At 23.6% G+C, this 25,559-nt stretch overlaps 3 protein-coding genes across 3 annotated transcripts; 1 reads left to right on the forward strand and 2 right to left on the reverse strand.

Annotated features, from left to right (window-relative positions):
- Window positions 1-458: 458 nt before the first annotated feature.
- On the reverse strand, window positions 459-9,974 carry PVVCY_0904520 (sporozoite and liver stage asparagine-rich protein; the record flags this gene model as incomplete). The annotated part of the gene is made up of 3 exons (XM_008626789.1): window positions 459-776; window positions 918-1,134; window positions 1,237-9,974. The coding sequence occupies 3 exons, from the start codon at window positions 9,972-9,974 to the stop codon at window positions 459-461; spliced, it is 9,273 nt and encodes a 3,090-aa protein (XP_008625011.1).
- Window positions 9,975-13,776: 3,802 nt separating this feature from the next.
- PVVCY_0904530 (dynein light chain, putative) lies at window positions 13,777-14,594 on the reverse strand (the record flags this gene model as incomplete). Its single annotated transcript, XM_008626790.2, has 4 exons — window positions 13,777-13,821; window positions 14,067-14,130; window positions 14,289-14,358; window positions 14,465-14,594. The coding sequence occupies 4 exons, from the start codon at window positions 14,592-14,594 to the stop codon at window positions 13,777-13,779; spliced, it is 309 nt and encodes a 102-aa protein (XP_008625012.2).
- A 2,386-nt stretch (window positions 14,595-16,980) lies between these two features.
- Window positions 16,981-25,224, forward strand: PVVCY_0904540 (tubulin--tyrosine ligase, putative; the record flags this gene model as incomplete). Its single annotated transcript, XM_008626791.1, has 1 exon — window positions 16,981-25,224. One exon carries the CDS (start codon window positions 16,981-16,983, stop codon window positions 25,222-25,224), a length of 8,244 nt encoding a protein of 2,747 aa, XP_008625013.1.
- Window positions 25,225-25,559: the final 335 nt, after the last annotated feature.

Raw genomic sequence — 25,559 nt, forward strand, 5'->3', positions numbered from 1 at the left:
ATAAAATAATTACAATATATAACTAAAATCGTGAAAATTCAGTTGTTTTCTTTTTTATTGAGGATTATAAAAATATAAGTGTGGCACTTAAAACAGTGAACATATAGCTGATTTATACTGATGAATATATTTTGGATATACATACATATTATTTTAAATTCGATGAATAAAATCAGTGGAAATTGTATACAAACATATAATGCGTTCTTTTACTTTTTTTAAATGCTGCAAACATATATAATGAAAGAAGGGCGATAATATGCATGCGTACAGGCATGAAGTATTTAGGATATATCATGGGTATATATACACATATATTGAACTTTTTGAATATGAAAATGTCTAAGAAAATCATGTAACTTTGTGTAGGAAAATGTCTAAATCAAAAAATGATGCTATATATATTCACACGAATGTGTATATTTATGGATATTGTAAATGATATGTACAAAAACAGTTTAATAAAATAAAAATCGATTCATTATTTCAAAATTTATATGGGAATTCCTTAATGGATATAGAAAAGCCTTTATATGCTCATATTTTGAATTGTCATTTTTATGATCATAAGTAAATTTAAATACTAAAAGCATTAGTTTTATTAATTTTCTTTCTGCTTTTTGAACTTCAAAATCATCCATATTATATCCTTTTTTTAATAACCATGCTGCTCTTGTGTATAAATTATTATCTAAAAACAATATGATGTTTTGTATATATTTATATTTTTCCGTGTTTAGCAAATGCCAATATACGTTGAATATGGTTTCGTGTTCCTAACATGGTATTTTTGAAAAAGGAAAGAATTTACATTAATACAATTGCATAATATTTATATATATAATATATTATTGTTAATGTGGCATTAATATGGAAACATAAAAAATGACAATATAGTGTAGATAAATACAACATACTTGAGTAGAATGCTTCGATAAATAGGTTTGCTGAGGACAAAGTGTTGAAGTAAAATAATTATAAAAGTTCATAAGGTTTTTGTAGCAATTATATATAGCATAGGGTATGTTGAAACTATAATTGGAATGATTGAATTGCAAAAACTTAAAATTGCATGTCAATTTAAATCTGCACAAGGCACTGTTACAGCATATATACGAGGGGCAAATTGTCCACCTGAGTCAGAAAAAAATAGAGAAAAAGAAAAATGTATGCAATGCTAAGTTTTATATTTGCGAAGGTATATATGTATGTTGCTTCTTTTGGGGGAAGAATTACCTTTTGCTTCGATTGCTAAACCCTACTGAAGATATGGAATAATTCCTTTTGGTGTCGCTTCGTAAATTGCTATTATTACTTGTATTTGAAGCACTGTGATTAAAAGATTGTTGGAATTGTCTTTCTCGTAAATAGTTTAATACGAGTTGAAGATTATAGTAATTTTTAACTGGGACTGGAATATGATTAATGGGGTTCATAATTCTATTTTCATTAGATTCCATAATTTTTAGTGGAAATAAATCATTAGTATTGCTAATATTATGGTTTGGATTATTAAGATCAGTGTAAGGGTTTTTTATATTATTATATTGGACGAGCTTGTTATTTTCTTCTAAGTTTTGTAATTTAAAATTGTTGTTTGTATTATATGCATTATTTAGCATGTTTAAATAAACATATTTATTATATAGATTGTTATTATTTAAAATATTTAATGGGTAATTTGTATTATGATATTCATTTTGCATACCCAAATTATAGTTATAAGTACTATCTATATTTTCTCGAAAGCCATCATTAGGATAATTTTTAGAATACTTATTTGGTTCGTCTGTATATATATTTTTGTCATAATTTACATTAATAAACTTATTGTTTGTGTAATATTGCTGTGCCTTATAATAATTTATATTGTCTATATCAATATTATTTTTGCCTGTATTTAAATAATTGTCTTTAAAATATGGTGGTTGATCATTTGGATTCATATATGGCGGCATATAGTAATTATTTGTTGAGGCTCTATTTTTTTCCTCATTTATTTGGGTTATTTCGTTAATATTATTATTATTATTATTATAATTAGAATTTCTATTTTGTGCAAAACTAGATAGATATGACTGATTATATGGTTTGTCTGTTTTTATTTTTTTCAAATTATTATGAATAATATTACTTGAATCACTAAATTCTGGTTGTAATGGAATATTCATATTCGAATTGAAATAATTTTCGTTTATACCATTTTTATAATATGGATGATTGTACATGTTTTTATTAGCTTTATTTAAATACATCATGTTCATACAATCAATTAAATTATAATTTCTTAAATTACTTAATTTTTTCTGACAAGATTCAGTGTCTTCTTTATTTACAGAATTATCATAATTGTCCGAAATATTATAAGGAACGCCTTGCAACTGCATATATTGGTTATCATTCATCATATGGATATTATTATTTCTATTTCTACTAGTACTTATATTATTAATGTTTTTGTAACTATCATCTACATTACTTCCTAAAGTTTCAGTAGTATTCAAATTGCTAATCATATTTATGTTGTTCATAGTGCCATTAATGCGATCATTGATTTTCTTATAACTCATTCCTTTTGGATTATAAAATTTATTTAATTCATAGATATATTTTAAATCAGCAGAAATATTATTTTCATTGGAATTTCTAACATTGAAATTAGGACTGTCTTTATTTTTTGTTTTATTATTTTGTAAGTCTACAGACGAATTTGTTATGGTATTGCTGTTGTTTATATTGTTTTCATTTTTTATATCATTTAAGTTTTCTATGTTATTTAAAGTATCAAAATTATTTTTAATATAATAGTTTTTCGGGTCTTTACAAATTATTGTATTATTTGAGGGGTAATTATTTAAATTGGCATAGATATTATTATTTTTATTTTCTTTCATTCGTTCATCATCATTTTCAAATTTTTTATTGTGATCATTGATAGTATTGGTACCTTCGATGGTATTCCCAATATTTCTCATATTATTATTGTAGATAAAACCCATATCATTTTTAAAATAATCAAAAGGAATGCCATTATATAAATAATTAAAACCATTTTCGTTTTTCATGCCTTCATTGTTGCTTTTATTAATATCACAACCACTTGATGGCATATCATTTTTTATGTGACTTATTAAGTTGGTTTGTGAAGTTAACAAATTATTGGGTGTATATGTATTAATTTTTTTTTGAGGAAAATTATTGATATCACTATAAATATTTATATTATTCGATGATTTTTCATTGTTATTTGGGTTATATATATATCTATTATTATTATTATTGTTATATAAATGCTTATAAGCATTATATAAATTGATATTGCTTATCATCATTTGATAGGGATCATTATTGTTAATAAATCTATTATTAATATTATTTCGCATAATATTTTCCTCTGTTGTTTTAAAATTGTCAAAGGGCCTCATGTGTGGTTCTGTTATAAGATTATTTAATTCTTCGTTATCAATTTGCCTATTTATATTATTTTTATTTGGTTTATCAGCATTATCTAATAAATTATTTTCAGAATTATATTTTTCATGGTGGCCAGATTTTACATTTATTAAATTAGACGAATCATTATGTATATAATTTTTATAATTGTTAATATTATATAAATTGCTATTACCTTTGTTATGTTCCTTATTATCTTTTCCATAACTGATAGGAATATTGTTATTTCTATATGTGTATATACTACTGTTATTATATCCCTTTATGTTGTTGTTCAAATTGTGAATGATATTGTCATTGTTGGGAATGTACATATTGTTGTCATTGGAATCTTTAAGATTATTGTTATAATTGCAAAATGTCCTATTTGAATATCTAGTATTATTGTATATTGTACAATTTTTATTATCATTTGTATTGGAGGAATAATAAGGGTTTGGTATAATGGAGTTTTTATCTAATGGCATATTTATTACATTATAATTATTATCAACATTTGGAATAGGCCCTTCAGTGTTATATACTGCAGGTATATTGCTGTTGGTGGGATCAATGCTATTATTAGTATTGTTTATGGAGTTATCACAAATATTGCTATTATTATGGCTTGTATTGCTATTTACTTGATTTGTTAGATTATCAAATTGGGGTGCATTATAAATATTATTAAAGGAATTAAAATTGATGTATTCATTAGGCATACTAATTTTTCGTTCAGATATGTTCTCTAAATTTTTGGCATTTGAATTATTTAAATATAAAAGGTGTGTCTGATTTGATGGAAAATTCATATGCGATTCATAAATAGAATTCCTTCCACTTGTATGTAAATCATTTAAATAATTATATTGAGCATTTTCATTATTGTCATATATAAGATTGTTATTTGTTTCTATAGTATTTGAATTATATTTTTTATTTATTTTAAATAAATTATTAGTTAAAACATTTTTCGATTGGATTTGGCCATTTTCATCTAATGCTTCTGTATTTATTTTATTATTCTGAATGCCCATATTAAATACAGGATAATTGTTAGACCTTGGTGTTTCAATATTTTGTCTATTGTTATCATGAATTGCTTGGTTTATGCATGTATTATTTATGTTTTCATTTAGCATTGGTGTTGTGCTTATGCCTTTTGCATATTTATAATAATTTGAGTTACTTTCGTAGTTATTTTCAAAATTATTTACGGAATTGTAAAATGAAAGTTGTTCCATAGAAATGTTTTTTAAGTTGCTTTTTTCCCTTCGATTTAATGGGTCTTGGATTTCAAGATTGGGATTTTTTATTTTTTGATCATTGGTGTAGCTGTGATTATCATCATTAATATAATAATTTGAGTATAAATTATCATATTTACCTTTTACAGGATTTAAATCACAATTTTGCATTCCATTTTCCAAATTAAAATCGTTATTTTTTTGTTCTTCATTATTATTATTTGTTTTATGATCAAAAACATAGCTAGGTGCGTTGCTATGTATTTTCATGGTTAAGGATCCTATTCTTTCATTTTTATTGTCACTTGTTTGGTCATTTATATAATTACAGTTTTGTAAATTTATAATATTATCATTTGTATCTATGTTTATATTGTCTCTTATAAGGGTCATCTTGCTGCCCGTATAGAGGTAGTTCGTTTCGCGTTGCGATAGCTCAGGGTTATGTTGTGTTTGAATGGTATTATTTGCATGAAATTGTGAATATTCTGAATTTGTAAAATTATTATCAATATTTCCCATGTTATTCGTGTTATTGTCCTTAGTTATTATATCATTAGTGCTGCTTTGATTGTTTAGGTTTTTATTATTATTTATGTTTTCCTTTAATTTCATAGTGTCATTCATATATGTATCATATATGATTTTATTAGTATTATTTCGAATAGAAGATATAGAAATATTATTTTTATCATCAGTTGGGTGTGTTATTGTTTCTATTTTGATATATTTTGTTCTATTACAAAAATTATTATTCGTTTCTTGATTATTTTGCCTATCGATTTCTACGCCTTTGTAGCCATCATTATCTAATTTTCCATGAATTTCATTATGCTCAGCGTCAAAATAATCACTTTTATCAATATTTGAAGCGATATTACTTTTTTGTTTTTTCACATTTTCCTTGTATTGTGTATTTATATCATAATAATTAATGTCTGTATCGCGTTGATGCTTTTGGGAACTATTGATACTGTTTTTATAATTTTTATTTAATGATAATTCATTAATATTTTTCGTTTTACTATTATTTTCATTATTACCTTGAAAATGGCAATTATCAAGCTCATCATTTTTGGGTAATATCACAGGTTGTTTTTTTTCTATATTTTTTTCGTCATATACATGTATATTATTGTTTAGCTTTTGAGAAACATGGCATATTTCATCACTTGGTAAGCAGCAAGTTTCATTATTTTTAACATTTTTGGCGTCTAAATGTTGAATATTTTCCTGAAAAATATAATTTTGTTTTTTTCCAATGGAATTAGCTATATTTCCATTATTGTCTATATTGTTGTTAACAAAATTAGCATTATCATTATTATCAGGATTGTTTTCAATGCCTTCTTTGTCAGTATTTTCAAAATGCTCATTGGCTTTATCATTTATCTCGATTTTTTGAAAGTTTATATCGCTTTCTTTTATTTCATAAATATTATTTTCCTGGTTATTTTTAATTGATATAATTGTGTTATCATAATTGTTCTGATTTTGTTCATTATATATGGAATTTATTTGATTATTATTTACATTATTTTTTGAGCAATTTTCCAATTTGTCCTGATCGGTGGTTAATGAATTTCTGTTTAAATAATTTATATTTTCATTATTAATTGAATATGCCACATTATATTGGATATAATTATTGTTATTTATTTCGATAGTTTGCTCAGAGGCGTTTTGTATATACATTATATTATTTTGAGGGTTATATACATAATTCGATGCTTCGGAGTTTATATCTGGATATTTTATTTCATTTTTTATCGTTGTGAAATTTTGAGAATTGTTTCCCTTATTAATATTTCTGTCATCATTAATACTGCTAGTATTACTAGCGTTATTATCATTGATATAATAATTATCACTATTTTGGATGGAATCAAATTGCTCTATGCCCTTTCTTGTTTCATTAGTCTGGATTATATTACTTTGGCTCACATATTTATTATTATTTTGTACATGAGGGAAAGTTGCTTCTAATCTATTTGTTTGAGGATCATATATAGTGCTATAACTTTTTATTATATTTTTTGAAAGTTGAGGAGAACCATCATTTTGAAGCATCATGTTATTAACCAGTTCATTATATATGTTACATCTGCTATCATTATTGTAAGAATAATTTCGAATCATATTATTACTATGTAATAAATCTTTACAATTTAAATAATTATTGTCACTACTTTGAGGATTTAAAAACTCATTTGAATCGCATTCATCCATTAAATGGATTGTGTTGGAATTGCTGTTATTATATCTATTAATATTTTGTTTGAATTGATTAGAATCTGTATTATTGTCTTTAGCACTGATGTTGCTACGAGAATTGGCATTATTGTATTGATTTATAGAGCTATCATTAGATGCCATACTACTATTGATTTTATTAATGCTTGAGGATTTAGGGGATAATTCTTTAAAATCCGTTGGATTAAATTTATTATTATCGTGAAAACAATTATTTTTTATTTGTCTTTTTGATATAATGCCTTCATTTTCCTTGGTTTCATAATTAGCATCATCATATATATTTCCGTTTGAATAATTATTACTTCTGATATAAGTTTCGGAATATTTTCTGTCGTAATTGTTCTGGTCACCACAAGGATCATTATATTCGTTTTGGTTTCTACTCTCAGGGTTATTATCACTGTTATTGTTGTTGATGATACTATTATTTGAACAACATTTTCTATTTATGTCTTTTTTTAAACAAGAACCATCATTCATATTGTTATTATCTTCAAGGTTATTTTCTTCGTCAGTATGCAGACTAGAAATTTCATTTATATCAGGATTGTTTGTGTGGTAATAATCATTATTAATACTTTTTATCTCTGTTGAAACATTTGAATTCGGATGTGTGTTAGTATTTTTTGAATTATGATCGCTCCAAGTCATATTTATATTCTTGGTTTTATGATCTATATGATTTAAATCTACCATATTATTATTTGAATTGTTATTACTTATGGGATTGCTATGAATTATTCCATTTGATTCAAATGCCTGATTATAGCATTGCTCAATATTAATAGTAGTAGAAGTGGGTGATGAAATACTTGCATTAGTAACAGTGGGAATGGCAATACTAGAAGTAGTAGCAGAAGATATACCAGCATTTATATCATTACTATAGCTATTATTGTGGATGTTGTTTCCAAATGTGTCATTTTGATAGAATAGATAATCGTTGGGAATATTTTTTATCAAAGGTATATTATTTGAATTCAAGCTAAAATTTTTTATATTATTTTGGCCATTAATATTAGTAGTGTTTGTTATATGCTCATTTTTTATTGGATTGATATAAAAATTTTGATAGTTATTTTGTTTAATATCTTGTGATTTTATAATATTATCATCCGTCTGTGCTTTAATTGCATTTCCATTTTTAGGATCATTTTTAGTTTTTTCAGTTTTTATATATGGTTTTTTATTATTGTTAAAAGTTGTAACTGTGGATTGATAATTATTGGAATAGATGGGGGTAGAATTGAGCTCTTCTTTTATTTCTATTTTACTTTTATTAGAACCGTTATCAGTATTTTGATTAATGTTAAAGTTAACGGCGTCGTTTTTATTATTAAACGGATTTCTTATAAAAGTGCTATTACTAATGTGGCTATTGTTAGTATACTCTGAGCCAGTGGGATAAAAATAGTTATGAACACTTTGATAATTATGCATATGTTCTAAATTGTCCACATTATTTAATGTATAGGCAAATTTGTCGGTGTTAGTGTAATCATACATCAAATACGAAGATGGCATATTAAAATTATCATTAGATGAAATATACGAATTCGTATTACTACTAATGTTATTATTGGCATTATTATTGGTGTGAAAGGGTGCCTTATTTTTTGATTTTAATAAATTTGTGAAATCATTAAGATTGTTTTCATTCATTTGGCCATTAAATTGTCCATCAAACAATTTCAAATTCATATACATATTATTTAATGATTGAACTTCATCGATAACTTGAAAAGAATTATTTAGTCCAAATGAATTAATAAATTTCTGGTGAGAATGAACATTTTTAGCATTTTTTTTATTTAATACCTCATTTTTTCTTAATGATAACATAGTGCCTTTTCTACATAAATCAGTTATATAAAAGCAATGGTCATCATGGTAATTTATAAATTCATTAGTTTTTGTTTTATTAATTCTTTTACTAAATTTTTTATAAGTTTCATTTTTTTTTCGTATAGGAAATAATATATCATCTAATTCTTTTTCTTTTTGGATTTCTTCATTTGTGTTATTTTTCTCTTCAGAATTTAGTTTATTTTTACAAGTTTCGTTTTTATTATTTTCTATTAATATAGAGGTGTCTTCTTGTAAATTTGTGTATTTTTGTTCTTTATTATTATTTTCCATTTTCTGTCTACTTAATATTGCATTATCAGATGCATTTTTATTAATCAAATTTTTATCTTCTATGCTTGTTTCATTAATATACGTTTTTACATTACTTATATTTTCTTTTTCTCCATTTTCAAAATTTTGGTCATTTAAATTATTTTTTTTATCGATTTTTTCGTCATTAATGTTCTTTGTGTTATTATTATCTACATTTTTACAAATTTCTTTAGTTGAGATATTAACATTTGTTTTATTTGATTCTCCTGATTCACTAATGGTTTCACATGGTTCTTGCTTTACCTCTTTTAATCGTGGTTTATCTGCATTGTTACTATGTCCCATCTGTTTGAGGTTATCAGACTTATTATTGGAGTGGTTATCTTTATTTGTGATATTTTCAGTTTGTGGTTTATTTTCGTCATGAGCATTATTATTATTAGGATTATCATTTTCAACATTTTTAAGAGAGTCAATTTCCTCTGTCTTTGAACGTGTTATAATAGAATAATTGTTTTTTGCAGTAAACTTTTTTTCATTAATTTCATGAATTTTTTCCTTGTTTATTGAGCCCTTTTTTCCTTTTTTATTTTTTTCAGGTTTTTCTTTTTTATGGTCAGATATGTCTTCATTCGAATTTAATTTATAGTTTAAAAAAAAAGCTCGTACTTGTTCATCTATTGATTCTGTGTCTTCGAAATCATTTTTATTATTTTCTTGTTGTAAATTGTTTTTATCTTCTTCATATCTTTTTCGTATGTTGTGTATTTTTGTAAGAACTATTAAGCCAATGTCATAATGATCGAAAATAAATTGTATATCATTTTTGGACATAAAATATGAAAAAAAGGAGAAAAGTATCTTTTTGTTTTCGCTTCTCAAAAACATAGGGACGTGCCGTGGCTTACCTTTTCTCATTTTTTTCTTTTTTAAATACAAAAAAATAATTTATATATTATATAATCTATAAATATGAGTATATTACAAAAATATGAGATAACGAGAATAATTGCATTTTTTGGGATGCAATCAAACAGGTCTCATAGATTGTATTACTATTATTTTGCCTAAGAACGTATGCATATTTGTATGAATGTATTATATAGATGATTTATTTTATACGTTCTCAGGCATAAGTATATGTATTCGTTTTGTTCTTTTGTATAGATATATGTCTATTTATAGATAGTGTATATTTTCTATTCGATAGAGATCTTTAGTTAAAATTATATTTTTGGAAAATGGTAATTTATTGATTTTTACGTATTTCTATATTCGTTCTACGTAGTTTTCAATTCATACTAAATGGAGATATTAATGTATCTTTTAATAATATATGTGCATATAAAGATAAATATATTCTAAGAAATTATATTTATATATTTACTTTCTATAGCGCATACTTACGTATGCTTTATATTTTATTTTGCAATTGAATATGCATAAAAAATATTTTGAGATTGTTTTTATATTATATATATTTGTTCTCTCTGTTTTTATGCGTGTCTATTAGGAGTGTTTTCTGTTTAATTGTGTTTATCAAAGGTAAAGGGAAGATTCTTAATTTGTTTAGGATCATGAATGTTTTAATTTTCGTATAATTATAAGAATACGAATTTTTATCATTATTTAAAAATCTTCCTATATAAATCATGTAATAATATGCAAAAAATATGTAATAATATGTATAATATATAATAATGAAAAAAAGAAAAAAATCAAATAAAAATATACATGGAGGTGTAAATGCATTCAATATAGGTAAAAGTGAATCAATGTATAAGAAAAGCGGTATCAAAGAAAAAAAAAATGTAAAATATATTTTGTAAATATTATAAAATTATATTTATTATTATTTGTTTAAATAATTTTCTTAATGAAAGTTGTATATCTAGGATGTGTAGTAGAACAAAACATATTAACAACTGTTATTTATTTTGTTAATATTTAATTAAAATATGGTACAATATCATAAATATTTATATGTTTTTATCAGAATATGCACATATATATTCATAAATATAAGTATGCATATACATGAATATATATATAATATGCATGTAAATTAGTATGATGGCATAAATATATTATACATGTGTAAATTGAAAAAGGAAATGTTGAAAAAATAAAAAATGGAAAAGTTCATTGTATAATGTAGCGTGCAAAAAGATGAACTCATATTTATTAATATTAAAAAAAGGATTGTAAAAGATAAAAATATCTATACATATAGATATTTATTTTAATTATATGCAACATACGATTTATTTGTTCACAATGAATACATATGTCAATATGTACATGCATATATATTTTTTGAATGGATATCCATATTAATTTTTTTAAGCAAAAAAAATAAGAATTTTTCTATATGAATATATATATATTCTTACATAAATACAAAAATTATATTGTAGAATACTTAAGATACACATATATTGAAACTGTAATTGATAATAATGAAGTATATAAATATTTATGAATAAATAATTGTGTAAAGACAATTTCATGAATTTAACGTTTTCTTATCGAGCATTGTCATTTTTATATTGCACATGCTTTATTTAGCTTTGCATAGTGTTTTTGATTCCCCAAAAGAGAAAAAAATTAATGGGAATGCATATATAATTGCAGAAAAAAGAAAATGCCCATATACATTTTTATATAGGTGCATTAAGGCTTTACTAAAAATTTATTTAGGTTTAATCTAGTATATAGCGAAAATAAAATAAAAATACACTTTTTTATATGCATGTGAAAATGAGACCACTTAATTTTTTTAAAAAGGGTATTGAAGATATTTAAGTTAATATAAAATATAAAAATATGTTTTGCATTAAACACCAAAAACATTTGTTTCTCTTATGTTTATAACCATTGGTTTTATGCATGTATCTATATTCTTTCTTTTTTTTCCCCTTTCTATATATATGCATTTTATTTTTTGTGTGCCGTTGTTTTTATTATTTGCTCCTTTTTTATAAAAATAAATGTTATCACTTAATAAAGCCACTTGCAAAGAGACCTGCATGTATATTTTTTATGGTACCTTTTTCGTCTTTTACGCATTTCTTCTTATTAACTTGTTTTCGAAGCTTTATGTTGTGCATATCATAATATATACAGATGTATAGAAAGAAATAGCATTTTATAAAATATATTTTACATGGGTTCATAATTAATTTAATTATTGTTGAACGATTTTTGCATGAGTTTTTATTATTGGTATTATCCTTTTAATATGGTTTCTTGTGTTAATAGTTTCAGTTATAAAGTATATGCATTCATTAAAGGGAAAAATGATTCTATGCATGTATGCATAATCGATAATATATTTATGTGATGAAATGAATAAAATGGGCGGGAAATGTTTATATTATTCACGTAAAAATTATGAATAAAAATTCAGGAATTAAATATAATTTAAATGAATAAAAAGTTCAATAAAAGAAATATAATGTAAAATTTTCATTAATTTTCTCTGAATTTATATAATTATCATTTTCTATACATATATAAAGAATTGTTCTTATAACATAAAAAAATATAAAATAAGATCAGGAAGCTATAATCTTTTTGATCTATAATTGTAATATTTCCAATCTTTTGTCTTTTGAGATTATATATTATAATTTTTTTTCAAATTCTCCTTCATATTGTGTATAATTTTATTTTAAAAAAAAACACCGTTGTGTCCCCTTTTGCATGCATGAAACAGTGTAAATATAATTATGTATACAAATAGTATTTTTTAAATTTTCATCCGAATTAATAAAAAAATAAAAAGTGTTGAATTTCAGAGAAAGAAAACTATTATATATAATATGTTAATTTCTATTAAGCATGCGATTATTTTGTATGTAGACAAGAATGTTATTTGATAGGAATGTAATATGGTGTATAATTTATTTTTTTTTTTTCCTCATTTTTTTGATATTTTTCAAATTTATATAAGCCCTTAAATATATATTTTTTAAAATTGTTGTGTTAAAATAGGAAATGTGGCATTGTTAATATATTAATTAAATTACACCATTTATATAAGTAGATTTATTCAAACAATGTGTATTCCTTGTGATATTTTAAAAAAAATAAAAATAGTGAATGAGATAATTTTTTTTATCCTGCAAATCATGTAGTTGAAAATTTTCTTGTTTATTTTTCATATAATTTAATAATAAAAATTATGAAGAAGGAACCATTTACATGAATAGCCCCTACCTTCGTTATATCATAATATCGCTTATGCTAAAGGGATTATATAATTTTTTTAATGAGTTTATAATCAAATTTGTGTGTATATATAAAGCATTACAGTTTTATGTGATAAAATGTTATATATGGTTTATAATTAGTAGCATGGTGCATATATACATTATAAAAGTTAATATGGATGCATGAAGATATGTATATATGCATTTGGATGAGTAAAATAAAAAAAATATAAAATCAATTAAAAAATGTTAAAATATTAAAGTTCAATATTCAAAGGTGTAGAATAAAAATATTATATATGCAACAATTTGTTTGGAGCTTATTAATTTCATGTGTTACATTTACAAAAATTTAAATACGTAGGCTCAAAAAATGACCAACAATTTTGATGAATACATATTTTAAAAACAAACAGAATATTGTATTATACGGAATTTACCAATTTTTCGTCCTTCAACAAATATATACATGAGAATAGGGAGTTTTATTATTCTCTCATATGACTTTATACGTGAATTAGATAAACAACTATAAAACAATAATGTGTTTCCTGGAAAGCATTAGAAATAAAAAGCATATATAAATGTATTCCTCAATGAAAATTTATTAATTTTTAAAAAATAAGCTTATGTATAGTTTCGTTATGTTACACTTTGACATATATCCACCCAAAATTTGCCGTTCTGTTAAGAGCATGCATATTTGGTATAAGATATAATATACTATTTTTATGAAATGAACTTTTGAGGAGCACTATTTTTCATTTTATTTAAATTATTTTTTTTGAATTATTACATTCTCAATGAATTTTTTAAAAAAGAAATCAGACTGATTGTTATAGAAAAGCCTTGTACTAACACTGAAAGGATAAGACATAAGAAAATAGAAATGGGATCTTAATGTAATTTCTTAATATTTTTATATAGCTTGTAAAATGGTTACATTTTTCATGTTTAAATTATATAATAAATAAAAATTGAGTATATTGGATAAATAAATATATATTATAATACACACTTAATGCCTTGTCCTTTGTTTTCGTTAAGAAGTATCTCAATGACGACTTTGTATGTATTTGATGTTATAGCTGAATTATTAATGTAATAAATTAATAAGCAATATGTAATTTTGTTTGAAAGATTTGTATAGGATAAAAATGTGTGACTATTATTCCTTTGTTATTATATTTTTACCTTTTATATTGTTTTTAATAAGATTCGAAACGGTATTAGTAATCTCTTCTTTGTTTCTTGATTTTAGTAAGTTTTCTTTCAATTCGTTATTAAATAGTGCCGTTAAAGAATTAATAATTTGTGACTTCATTCTAGAGTAGTTCGAATATATTAATTAGTCTTAAGAGAATTCAGCACTTATTTGTGTTTATTTTGAATATATATACCTTAGTATTTTATATAATACTGGATGAGATACAGTTGAAAGCATAGATGTATAAGCTAAATATATTCCTCTATTGTTACAATTTTTTTATCGAATTATTATGCATTAAATAACATATTTATTTTAATCCATAATATTCTACACAAATTGGAAAAAAATTATTTTGATAACACAAAAATAAGCAATCAAATAAAACACATATTACAATATTGTTGTGTACTATATAAAAGCAATTCTCAAAAGTCGATTAAATTTCATTATTAAAATGAAGAATTTATGTGTCTTAAAAAAATTAGATTATATTAAAAGCATTACATTTTGATATGTCTATAAGGAAAAAACAATATATATGAATATTTTGTAAGCATATATTGCTTTCTATGTTTATATGTTTTTTTAATTTAAAGAAATATGCAATAAAATAAAAAAAATAATGGAAATGTGTATGGTGTGCAAATGAGATGTCTCTCTCTTTCTATATATTCATGTGAATATGAAGAAAATCGTAAGCATCAAAATTAATAAAAATAAATTGTATTATCACCTTCACATACATAAAAAAAGGTATATTTTTGAAAACTAAAAATTAATTGAAATATATAGCGCCTTATTTTTTAAAAAATTATGATGAATATTAAATAAACTTTCATTATGGCATGGAAGCATGAATATATTAATAAATAGCGGTTTATATGGAATTTTTGCTAATATTAATATGATCACACAAATATTGATGAATACTTTTTGTTTTGTAAATAATACATGATGAAAAGGGTTTATAAAAATATTATGCAGGATTTATTAATCTATATAATTTTATGAAAATACGCAATAAAATAACAATGCAACATTCAAAAGGTTTAAGAAAGAATAAAAGCTCCTTTTTTCTTAAGGGCTTACATAATGCATTGTATATATTATTATTTATATATATAGATTGGTATATATTTAGGGAAAATATTTTTGTAACATATTTATATGGTATCTTTGCACTAAAATGCAGGCTTATCCTTTCATTTATTTAATGGTAGGGTCATAAGGTATATAATTTTTTAAGGTATTCCTTGTATTTAGCGTGAGTCTAATTTACTTTCACAACCATGTTTCTATTTTTTTTCTTTATTATAGATTAAAATTTGTTTATGTACAATTTTGTTCTTAAATCGTATGCTTGCCCTATTTTTTGTTGGCCCTACTCTTTTATGATAAATGTAAATATAATTTTATATATATGGTAAAAATTGTTTATTATATGTAGATATAAATATATTTATTAAATTTTTGGATGTATATTATTCAAATGAATGAAATAATTATATTTGTTTGTGTTTTCTCATACTTTAATAAAAAAAAAATATTGTATGTACACGTCTACATGTCACTTTTTTACAATTTTTATCTCCTTGTGATTTCTACGTATTATAAGTATTTTGTATGTATATGGGATGAAATTAAAATGTGACATAAAAATAAAATATAAAGGTCTATAAATAATCAGTAGTTATGAGGTTTTAACTATATTACATTTTCTCCTTTTGTTTTATAATTTTTTTTATTGTTATATGTAGGTTTGTTCCATTATTATGAGATAATATGTGACTTAAAAGACACGTCTTTTTTGTTTATATTAAAAATATGTGTTTACTTATGTAAAAAAATATGGATGAAAAATTTAATTTAAAATAATATTTAAAAAAATTATTATTATACCTCAAAAAAATATATATATGCATATATATAAATTAAAGTAAAAAGTAGTAACATATTTGTTCGTTCCACAATTAGGCTTATACGTATTTAATAGTAGTTCGTGGTTTAATTGTGTATAATTCTATTTTGTATGATCTTACTAGTTGATTTATATAATGCATATTCCATGCGTGCTTATAATATGTAATTTTTGGGGTTTATTTCGTATACCTAATAAAAATTGAGATTAAACTTTCGGTACTTTTAATTTAAAAAGGCACTTATTTGCATATTATAAATATTGTTTGTTAAATATTATATATTTTTGTAATCAAAATATGAATTCAATAGCTCTAATAAATAAGGATACTAGTGCCTATTAAAAGAGATACAATTTTTTCTTAAGCTGTATTGTCTGTATGTATTTTTTTTTGTTTTTTATGGATATAGTGAAATGAGTAAAAATCCAGAAAAGATTAAAATATAAACACGTATTCTACAAATATATGAGCATACATACGCATTATTTCTATTTGTTGTTATTATATTTGAGGAATTTTGTTTGTTTTAATTAAAATATGTTATATATACATGTGTGTATATGTGATAATTTTTAAGAAATATGAATAAGTTTAGTAAACTGTTTATAAGTAAGAATAACAATGATGTAAATGATTCGCAAAAAAATGGAGAACTATCAAAAGTTATTATGTCCACAATGTTAAAGAACAGTTCTAATGACGAAGCTAAGAGTAGCGAATTAAAAACTACACCAAAAAATAATATTGAAATAAGCAAAACAGTAATACAAAATATAAATGGAAAAGGAAATATATTATTATTAAATTCGCTAAATAAGCCTACTCATATTACTAATAATAGTTTTATGAAGCATGACAAAAAAGCGAGCTCAGTTCATGGGATAATGAAAAATAATTATGATAGCAGATATGTAAAGAGCATTAATAGTGTATATAATAACTCTTATTGTATGACTAATTCATACCATTTGAATAATCCTTATACGTTTCAAAACGGAACATATGGAGGAAATACGCATTCGGTAAATGAGTATAATTCATATAATTGTCCTATAGAAAAAGAGCAGTTTCGAAATGTAATCAAGAATACAGAAAAAAATATTATAAACACAAAGCAGAAATATATTGGAAACAATTATTTATTAGGAAATAATACAAATTTAACTAGGAAATTATCACAAAAGGGAGGATTGTACCGTGACAATAATCGAAACAATTATGGTAATGAATATCACACTGATGGAAATAATATGTCTATTAGAAAAAAAAATAATGATTATAAAATAGAGAACAATAAGTTTGAAAAGAATACAATAGGTTTATTACCTCATGCTTATGTTGTAAAGAAAAACGAAATATATAATAATCTTACGAAAAATGGAAAAACGGGTAGATCATTAAGCCAAATTAATCATAATGAAATAAAAAATGAAGACCCAAACATGAATGCAAATAATTTATACTACACAGATCAATCAAACACCAATTTAGCTGATATTGTAAAAAAGGAAAGTAGTGAAAAAAACATATACTATGATAAAAATGCCAGTACTAAAAATTCATTCGAAAGAAAACAATGTAGTAACATAATTCCACCTAGTGCATCCCAGGTACAAATTGTGAAAACGAGAGAAAATATTATGGACAACAATTCTGATAAGTCTAGTTTAAAAGAAAATCACAATTTTCTTATTAGAACTATTTCACATAGAATTAATAGAAATATGAAAGTTATAGAAACGGAAAAAAGTAATAAAGATTGTTTAGTAACGACTATTAATGATCAAAATTTAAAAAACTGTTTAGACAACGAAATTGGAGAAGATATGCATACAGTTAGGAATGGATTAAAAAGCTATGATATAGAAAATAGAAGAAACATAAGAAATAATGTCAATGGAAAAAATGGTTGCGGCATTATATCAAATAACAGCAATGAAGGTCACGCATCGAATGCTAATAATATAAAATGCACTAATATATGTGATGATAAAAACCAATTACCTAGGAGTAATTTGTTAATGAATAATGTGGGAAATCGAATATTAAACGAGAATGATAATAGGAATTTTAATAAAATAAATAAGGGGAATTTTTTCAACAATCAAAGCGATAAAAATAGTAAATTTAAAGGTGGGCTTACCAATAAGATGCTGTATATTGAGCCAATAAAAGATGAAATAATTTATGTTAATAATTTAACAAATATTAATGTGCCACATTTGGATAATTTGTATGAAGCTGAAGAAATAGAAAAGGGAAAAATAAAATGTAACAATAGTAGTGTTATGGAAATATTAAGCGATAAAAAAAATGATAATATAGAACTAAGTAAACATTCTCAAAATTTGGATATGCAACATTGTTATACTTATTCTACTTTTGTCGATAAAATAAATGGCAACTATAATTACAATAATAACCATAAAACTGGAAAAATAAACCAGGAAGTAAATAATAGCAATGCTTACGAAAAGAGGGAAAATTTAAATAACAACTTTTACAAAGAAAATTGCAACGATGGTTTGAAAAATGAAAATACGAATGAATATGAAAATAAAAGTGTGAGTAAGGATTCTGTTAAGAAAATTAATTACAATGGAGAAAATGATACGAATAAACAAAATAATGAATTTATTAAAGTAAAAGATTATTTGAATATTCATCACATTCCAACTAATTATAATGAGCAAAGCATAAAGCATAATTATAAGCCTAATTTCCATCGTATTGAAGATAATGGACACCTTAAAGGTTATTATTATGATCGCAATAAAGGAGGCTATTTAATGAAATCACCTATGAATTTCGTAACATCGCAAGATACTTCTAGTTTTATAAGCACTTCTCATGTAAGTAATAAAATAAATGAAAGTTATAATAACATTAACTATAATATTGGGAATGTAAATCATAGCACAATAAATTTATCAGACAAATGCAAAGGCTACCAAAAAAAAGAAGCTAATAAACCTAATACTGATATTATTGGAACAAAATGCTCTCATTTAAATAGAACAAATTTGAATGACCCTTATACAAATTATAATGCAAAAAATTTAAGCATATCAGAATCACAACCATACAATAAATGGAATTCTATAAATTATGATAATAATAAAGATATAAGACATATCGCATGTGCTAATAATATTCATTATTCGAATGGAAACCATAATGAATTAATAAAAAATAATAATGGAGAAAATATTTATAAAATAACAGATGATAATCTTAGATCAAAGGAAAAGACACATGAATTATTACACCTAACTCGTGATAAAAATCTTATGTACAGCGGAGATATTAATAAAATTAAAAACGAAGGGAATGAAAATCGATGTATTAAAATTGTTGGGGGTGATGAATATAAAATAAATAATATAGTAATGGGCAAAAATAAAATTATCGAAACTGGCTCTGTCCCAAATAATGTATTTCTAGAAAATAACATAAATATGTTCCACAATAGTAATACCAATATTGGCAAAACTATAAAAAATAACAAATTATCATGTAATGAAGCTAATAATCTAGGCAAATTATATAATACAGGATTAATTTATAGCCCAAATGAAAGATATTCTATAGGTATAAAAGAGGGAAAAAATTTTACTATTACCCAAATAAAGACAAATAGCAAAGAAGCACTAACCGATTCCCATAAATATCATTTAAATAACATGGAATCAATCGAAAAATCGAAAATAAATAAAAAAGAAGAGATTAAAATTAATAAATGGCCCACAAATGAAAAGAATTGTGATATGTACTTAAAGGAAGCAAGTAAAAATAGTTTAAGAAATGCAAATACGGAAATAGAGGATCATAGAGACGCAGAAGGTGAAAGAGAAAAGAACGAAATTGAAAATGATGGAAATGAATTGGAAATCGAAAAAGGTAAAAATATGATAATTTTAAACAAAAAGTTCAACTACCCATTTAATGATGAATTATACACATCCAGCATCGACAACAATAAAGCAGAACATGAAAGCGATGTTATTAATGTAAAGTGTATTCCCTATCCTGAAGAAATAATATATAAAAAAGATGGAAATAATTTAATTAAGGAGATGCAAAATAAAAGCAACGAAAGCAATATATCTTTGGAGAAAAATGTAGAAATAAAAAAAAAAGAAGCAGTTTTTAATAAGCAAACAAATAATAATATAAGCGGATATAGTTCTTCATTAGATTCTAAAGAGAATTATCCAAAGAATAGCAATACGGAAGATTTTTATAAAAATATAAAAACCGAAAAAGTAAACAGTGTTTTAGAACATAATAAAAAGTTTAATGGAAAATATATGGAGAGTATTAAAAATGATAGTTGCAGCCGTGATAGTAATGATAGTAGTAGTAATAGTGGCAGTGAGTTTGATAAAAACGATAAAGATAGCGACGAAAATAATAGTGAAAGTAACCAATCAGATGAAAATGACGTATACAACTGTAGTAGTAGTGATAGCAACAAATATGGAAATATATTTTTACCCGAAAATGATGCAGATATCGAAAGTAAAAATTCCGAAGTATCAGAAAAGTTATGTTCTAAAAAGGATATAAAAATAAATTTGCTAAAAAAAAAAAATAATTTTCCTTGGAATAAAGATAATATAGTTAAGTTAAATAGTAAGAGCAAACTATTGAAAATAAAAAATATAACAATAAATACAAAATTAGCTAGATATGAAAGAGTATTAATACACACATGTATTAATAAATTAAATTGGAAAAAATGTATTGATAATACAAATAAAGGAATATTATATTGGATAGGATATAATATAAATGATTTTGATCATTATAATTATATGAAAAAGAAAAAAATAATAAATAGAATACCGTCTTTATATATGTATACTAAAAAGAAGGCGCTTACATTTTTGTTGTCTCATTTATCACTTATTTTTCCAAGTTTATATGATTTTTATCCTAATACATTTGTCTTACCTGAAAATAAAGAAATTATAAAATATATTTTGAATGGGAATAATAAAGATTATTACATTATGAAGCCAGATTGCGGAAGTATGGGGATAGGGGTTAAAATAATCAATAAATATAGTGATATTAATATCAATATTTTAAATGGATACAATTGTTATATAATACAAAGGTACATAGATAATCCATTATTGATGTATAAAAAGAAATTTGATTTTCGTATATATATTTTATTATTGCCAGGAAAAAATTATCCCAAAATATATATATCGAGAGTTGGATTCGCAAGGCTATGCACAGAAGAATATAAAAAAAAGAAACAATATATTTGTAATACATTTGTACACTTGACAAATTATAGTATAAATAAAGACAATGATAAATATGTAAGAAAAAAGAATATACATGATAAAAACAACAATAAGCAGCTTTTAAGTGATGTATTTATATACTTAAAAAATAATGGTTATGATATAGATGATATATGGAAACAAATAAAAAAAATAACATGTTTAACTTCGTTAGCAATATATTCATATATTAAGGAAAAAATAAAAAATAATTTTAATAATAATTTTTATTTCTATCAATTAATTGGGTTGGACATACTTTTAGACGCTAATGGAAAGGCGTGGTTGTTGGAAGTTAATTCGAATCCTTCTTTAAGGATAGATTATATAGACCCAGGGTATGCAAATTTTGAAATACAATTAGAAAGTATGTTTGATAGATATGTAAAGGAACCTGTAATAAGTGAGATGTTTTTAATAATATACAAAAAAATTTATCAAAAATATTTAAGAAAAAGAAGTAAAAAAGGAACTACAAGTGCTGTAAATACAGTTTCAACTATTACTGCCAATAATAGTAATAATAATAAAGTAGAGAAAAAGGGAAGACAGAACATTACATTCAACAATAATGGTAGCAACAATAAAAAACGGGGGGTAAAAGTGAATCCACAAAATAGCCTTCCTAATAATAGTATATTTAGTTTCCATGATAAAATAATAAAAGGGTTATATGAAAACAAAAAAAAGTATGATAATAAGATAATAAATAATTATTCTCATAAAGAAAAATTTAAATTTCTTTTAGCTCGTAGTAACAAAAAAAAAAATAATAATAATTCTGGAAATTTAAAAAGTGAAATAAACACAACCAAGCATTTTCCTATTCTTGGGAAAAGTTGCATAAAAAGTGAGTACTCGATTGTATCAAATAGTAATAGAGATAATTTGGACGGTGAAAATGCAAATAGTCAATTAGAAAATAAAAATTTAACTAATATTAATAACTTTATTAAAAAAAAAAATTGTGCAAAAAAAAAAAAAAAGTTATTTTTAAAAAAGGAAAACATGAGCAATATCGATACCTGTGTAGATGAAAACGACATTGATAGTTTTAGCTTGTCAAGCAATGTTAAAAATGATGTGAGTAAAAATGAAAATTTGATGAAAGAGGATAAGACAGAAATGGAAAATAGGGGAGAAAAAAGGGAAGTAGGTAAAAAAGAATATGGAGATAGTAAAATAATAAAGACTTATGAATTAAACAAAAATGAAAAAATGAAAAAAGAATGGGATAAGAATAAGGATGATAATGAATGTATCATTAATGATGAGAATTGTGATAGAGACAATATTTTAAGAAAACATATTGATTGTATAAAAACACGAATAAAAAATAAAAATAACAGTTATGGTGGAACAGAAGAATACAATAAAGATAATTATACTATCAATTTTTCGGATGATAATAAAGAGCAGAATGATAAAATAACAAATTCAGGTGGCACTAAATTGAGTCAACGTAATTTTAAGGAAAGTAGTAATAACAAGATGCCCATATCTCAAGAAATAAAAAGAGATGACAATAGTTGCGATAATCCGTATCATAATTATAGTAATAGCTGTTTTGGTATTAATGAAATTCATGGATGTGGAAATAATTCCGACGAAGTTGAAAATAATGAGATAGTAGAAAATAGCATAAATGGAGATATAAGAGGCAACTTATCAGATGACATGGTAAACAATTCAGGTGCTAGTTATACCAGTGGTGATCATGGGAAACTAGACTCTGGGAAAATGGTTCGAAAGGATGGATTAATTGAGTCGAACATTTTAAATAATGAAACATATGTACAAATTGATAATCAAGAAGATATACAGTTAGATAAATTTTTAAATAATGATATTGAAATGTGTAAATCTATTTATAGAAATATTAGTGATAGCATATATAAAAAGAAGATAGAGAATTTTATTATGATAAGAAGTAGTTTATATAAATATATGAATTGTTTAAATGTTCTTGGAATAAGGTATATTAATAATAATGAAATACGTAATATTGATGAGTTGTATAATAAGAATACACCATTAGATTTTAAAAAAACATATACAAAAGTTCGAAAAGATATTTTACATCCTTTGAAAAATAATATATTAGAAAAAAATATATACATAAATTTAAAAAAAGAAACAAGTAGTTATTATAAAGAAATGAAAATATATAATGATTGTTACATGCTATTTGACTTTATTTTAAAAAAATATGATAATAATGCAAAAAAATGTAATAAGAGAGTTGAATACTACATTGATAAAAACACCTTTCTATGTATGTGTGCAGATATGAAAATAAATAAAATAATTGAAAACATCGAAATACCTGCAAGTACTTTCAATAGTTTATTCGAAGGAAATAAAAGTTCTCACGAAAATGAAATGTACCAAATTGTTAGTAAAATTTTTAAAGGTAAAAATACAGATGTCGATAAATTAAAAAAAGAAAAAGAGCAAGATGGGGATTTTAATATTCAGAAAAATTGTTCAAATAATTCCTGTCTTACTAATGCAAACAATGATGAAAATGATAATTCATTAGATCATTATTATAAGCAAAATTCCAAAAAGGAAGAAACAAAAACAAGCCGATTTTCTTTATTACGTTCTAAGAGAGAGAGTTTGACAAAAAATAATAAATCGACAAAAAATTATGAAAAAATTGGGTGTAAGAAAAATAACACAAATAAGAAAATTAAAAACGGCAAAAGAAGTAGCAACCATAATAGTTTCATCAGTGATAATAATAATAATCATAGTAGTACTGTCAGCAACAATAATAATGATAATAATTATTATTCGTCTATATTTTGTCCATTTTCCTTAGTCTCAACTTCAACAAATTTGATAAATTTCAATATGATTGGGCATAACAGCATGAAGTATAAGAGTAAAAAAAAAAAAAAAATGAATATCTATGATTTGGAATACTTATACACGAGACAAGTGTTTTTTAGCAAATATATTAACAAAAATCAAGGTTTAACACTTATTGATTTTTTTTTATTAATGCAACAAATAGCTCTTTTAATATTTCCATATATTAGCCAAGATTACGCTTGTAATAGTATACAGTCTTATAACTGCATACTTTTTGATGAATTAAACAATGGAGAAAATAATATAAGTGGAAATGAAACTAGTGTTAAGGGCATCAATAACATCAAAAAAGATGGCAAGAATATTAAAAAGAAAGGAGAGAATGACCAAGATAATAACAATTATTTAAAAAAAGGAAATAAAGGTCATATTACAAATTTACCAAAAAATAGTACTAAAGATGGCCAGGAAAAGACCCAAATAATAAATGAGCACTTAAAAGATGAAAGCGATAAAATAAATTACAACTCAGCACATATGGACGACAAAAAAAAGCATAATTATACATGGCACAAAAATGTTTGTAGTAATATCTATAATTTGTATGGATATGTTCAAATTAATATCAACCCGGCTATAAAAAATATGTGTATGGAAACATTTTTAAATTTTGTTTTTACCAAATATTCAATATCATATCCTTAAAATTTATAAAAGCCTACTATTTATGTGTGTAATATTTACAAAATATTTTTTTCATTCTTAGCATTTAAAAGTGATGCTATATTTTGTAGTGCTATTTGCATTTATTTGTTTGTAAAATTGTTTTTGTTTATTCGTCTATTTGTATGTTTAGCTCTTTTGCCAGTTTATAAACAGTGTTAGCTTCATAGAAGCTTGTACAATATTTTTATAATGAATCTTTATATGAGATTCGGTATTTTGTTCGTCCTATGGGTCTATTTTATTTACGTTATTTTATTATAATTCAAATTTTTATTCTAATTTGTTTGTATTTATTCGTTTTATTAACTTGTTTT

The sequence above is a fragment of the Plasmodium vinckei genome, assembly GCF_900681995.1.
Source record: "Plasmodium vinckei vinckei genome assembly, chromosome: PVVCY_09".
NCBI lineage: Eukaryota > Apicomplexa > Aconoidasida > Haemosporida > Plasmodiidae > Plasmodium > Plasmodium vinckei.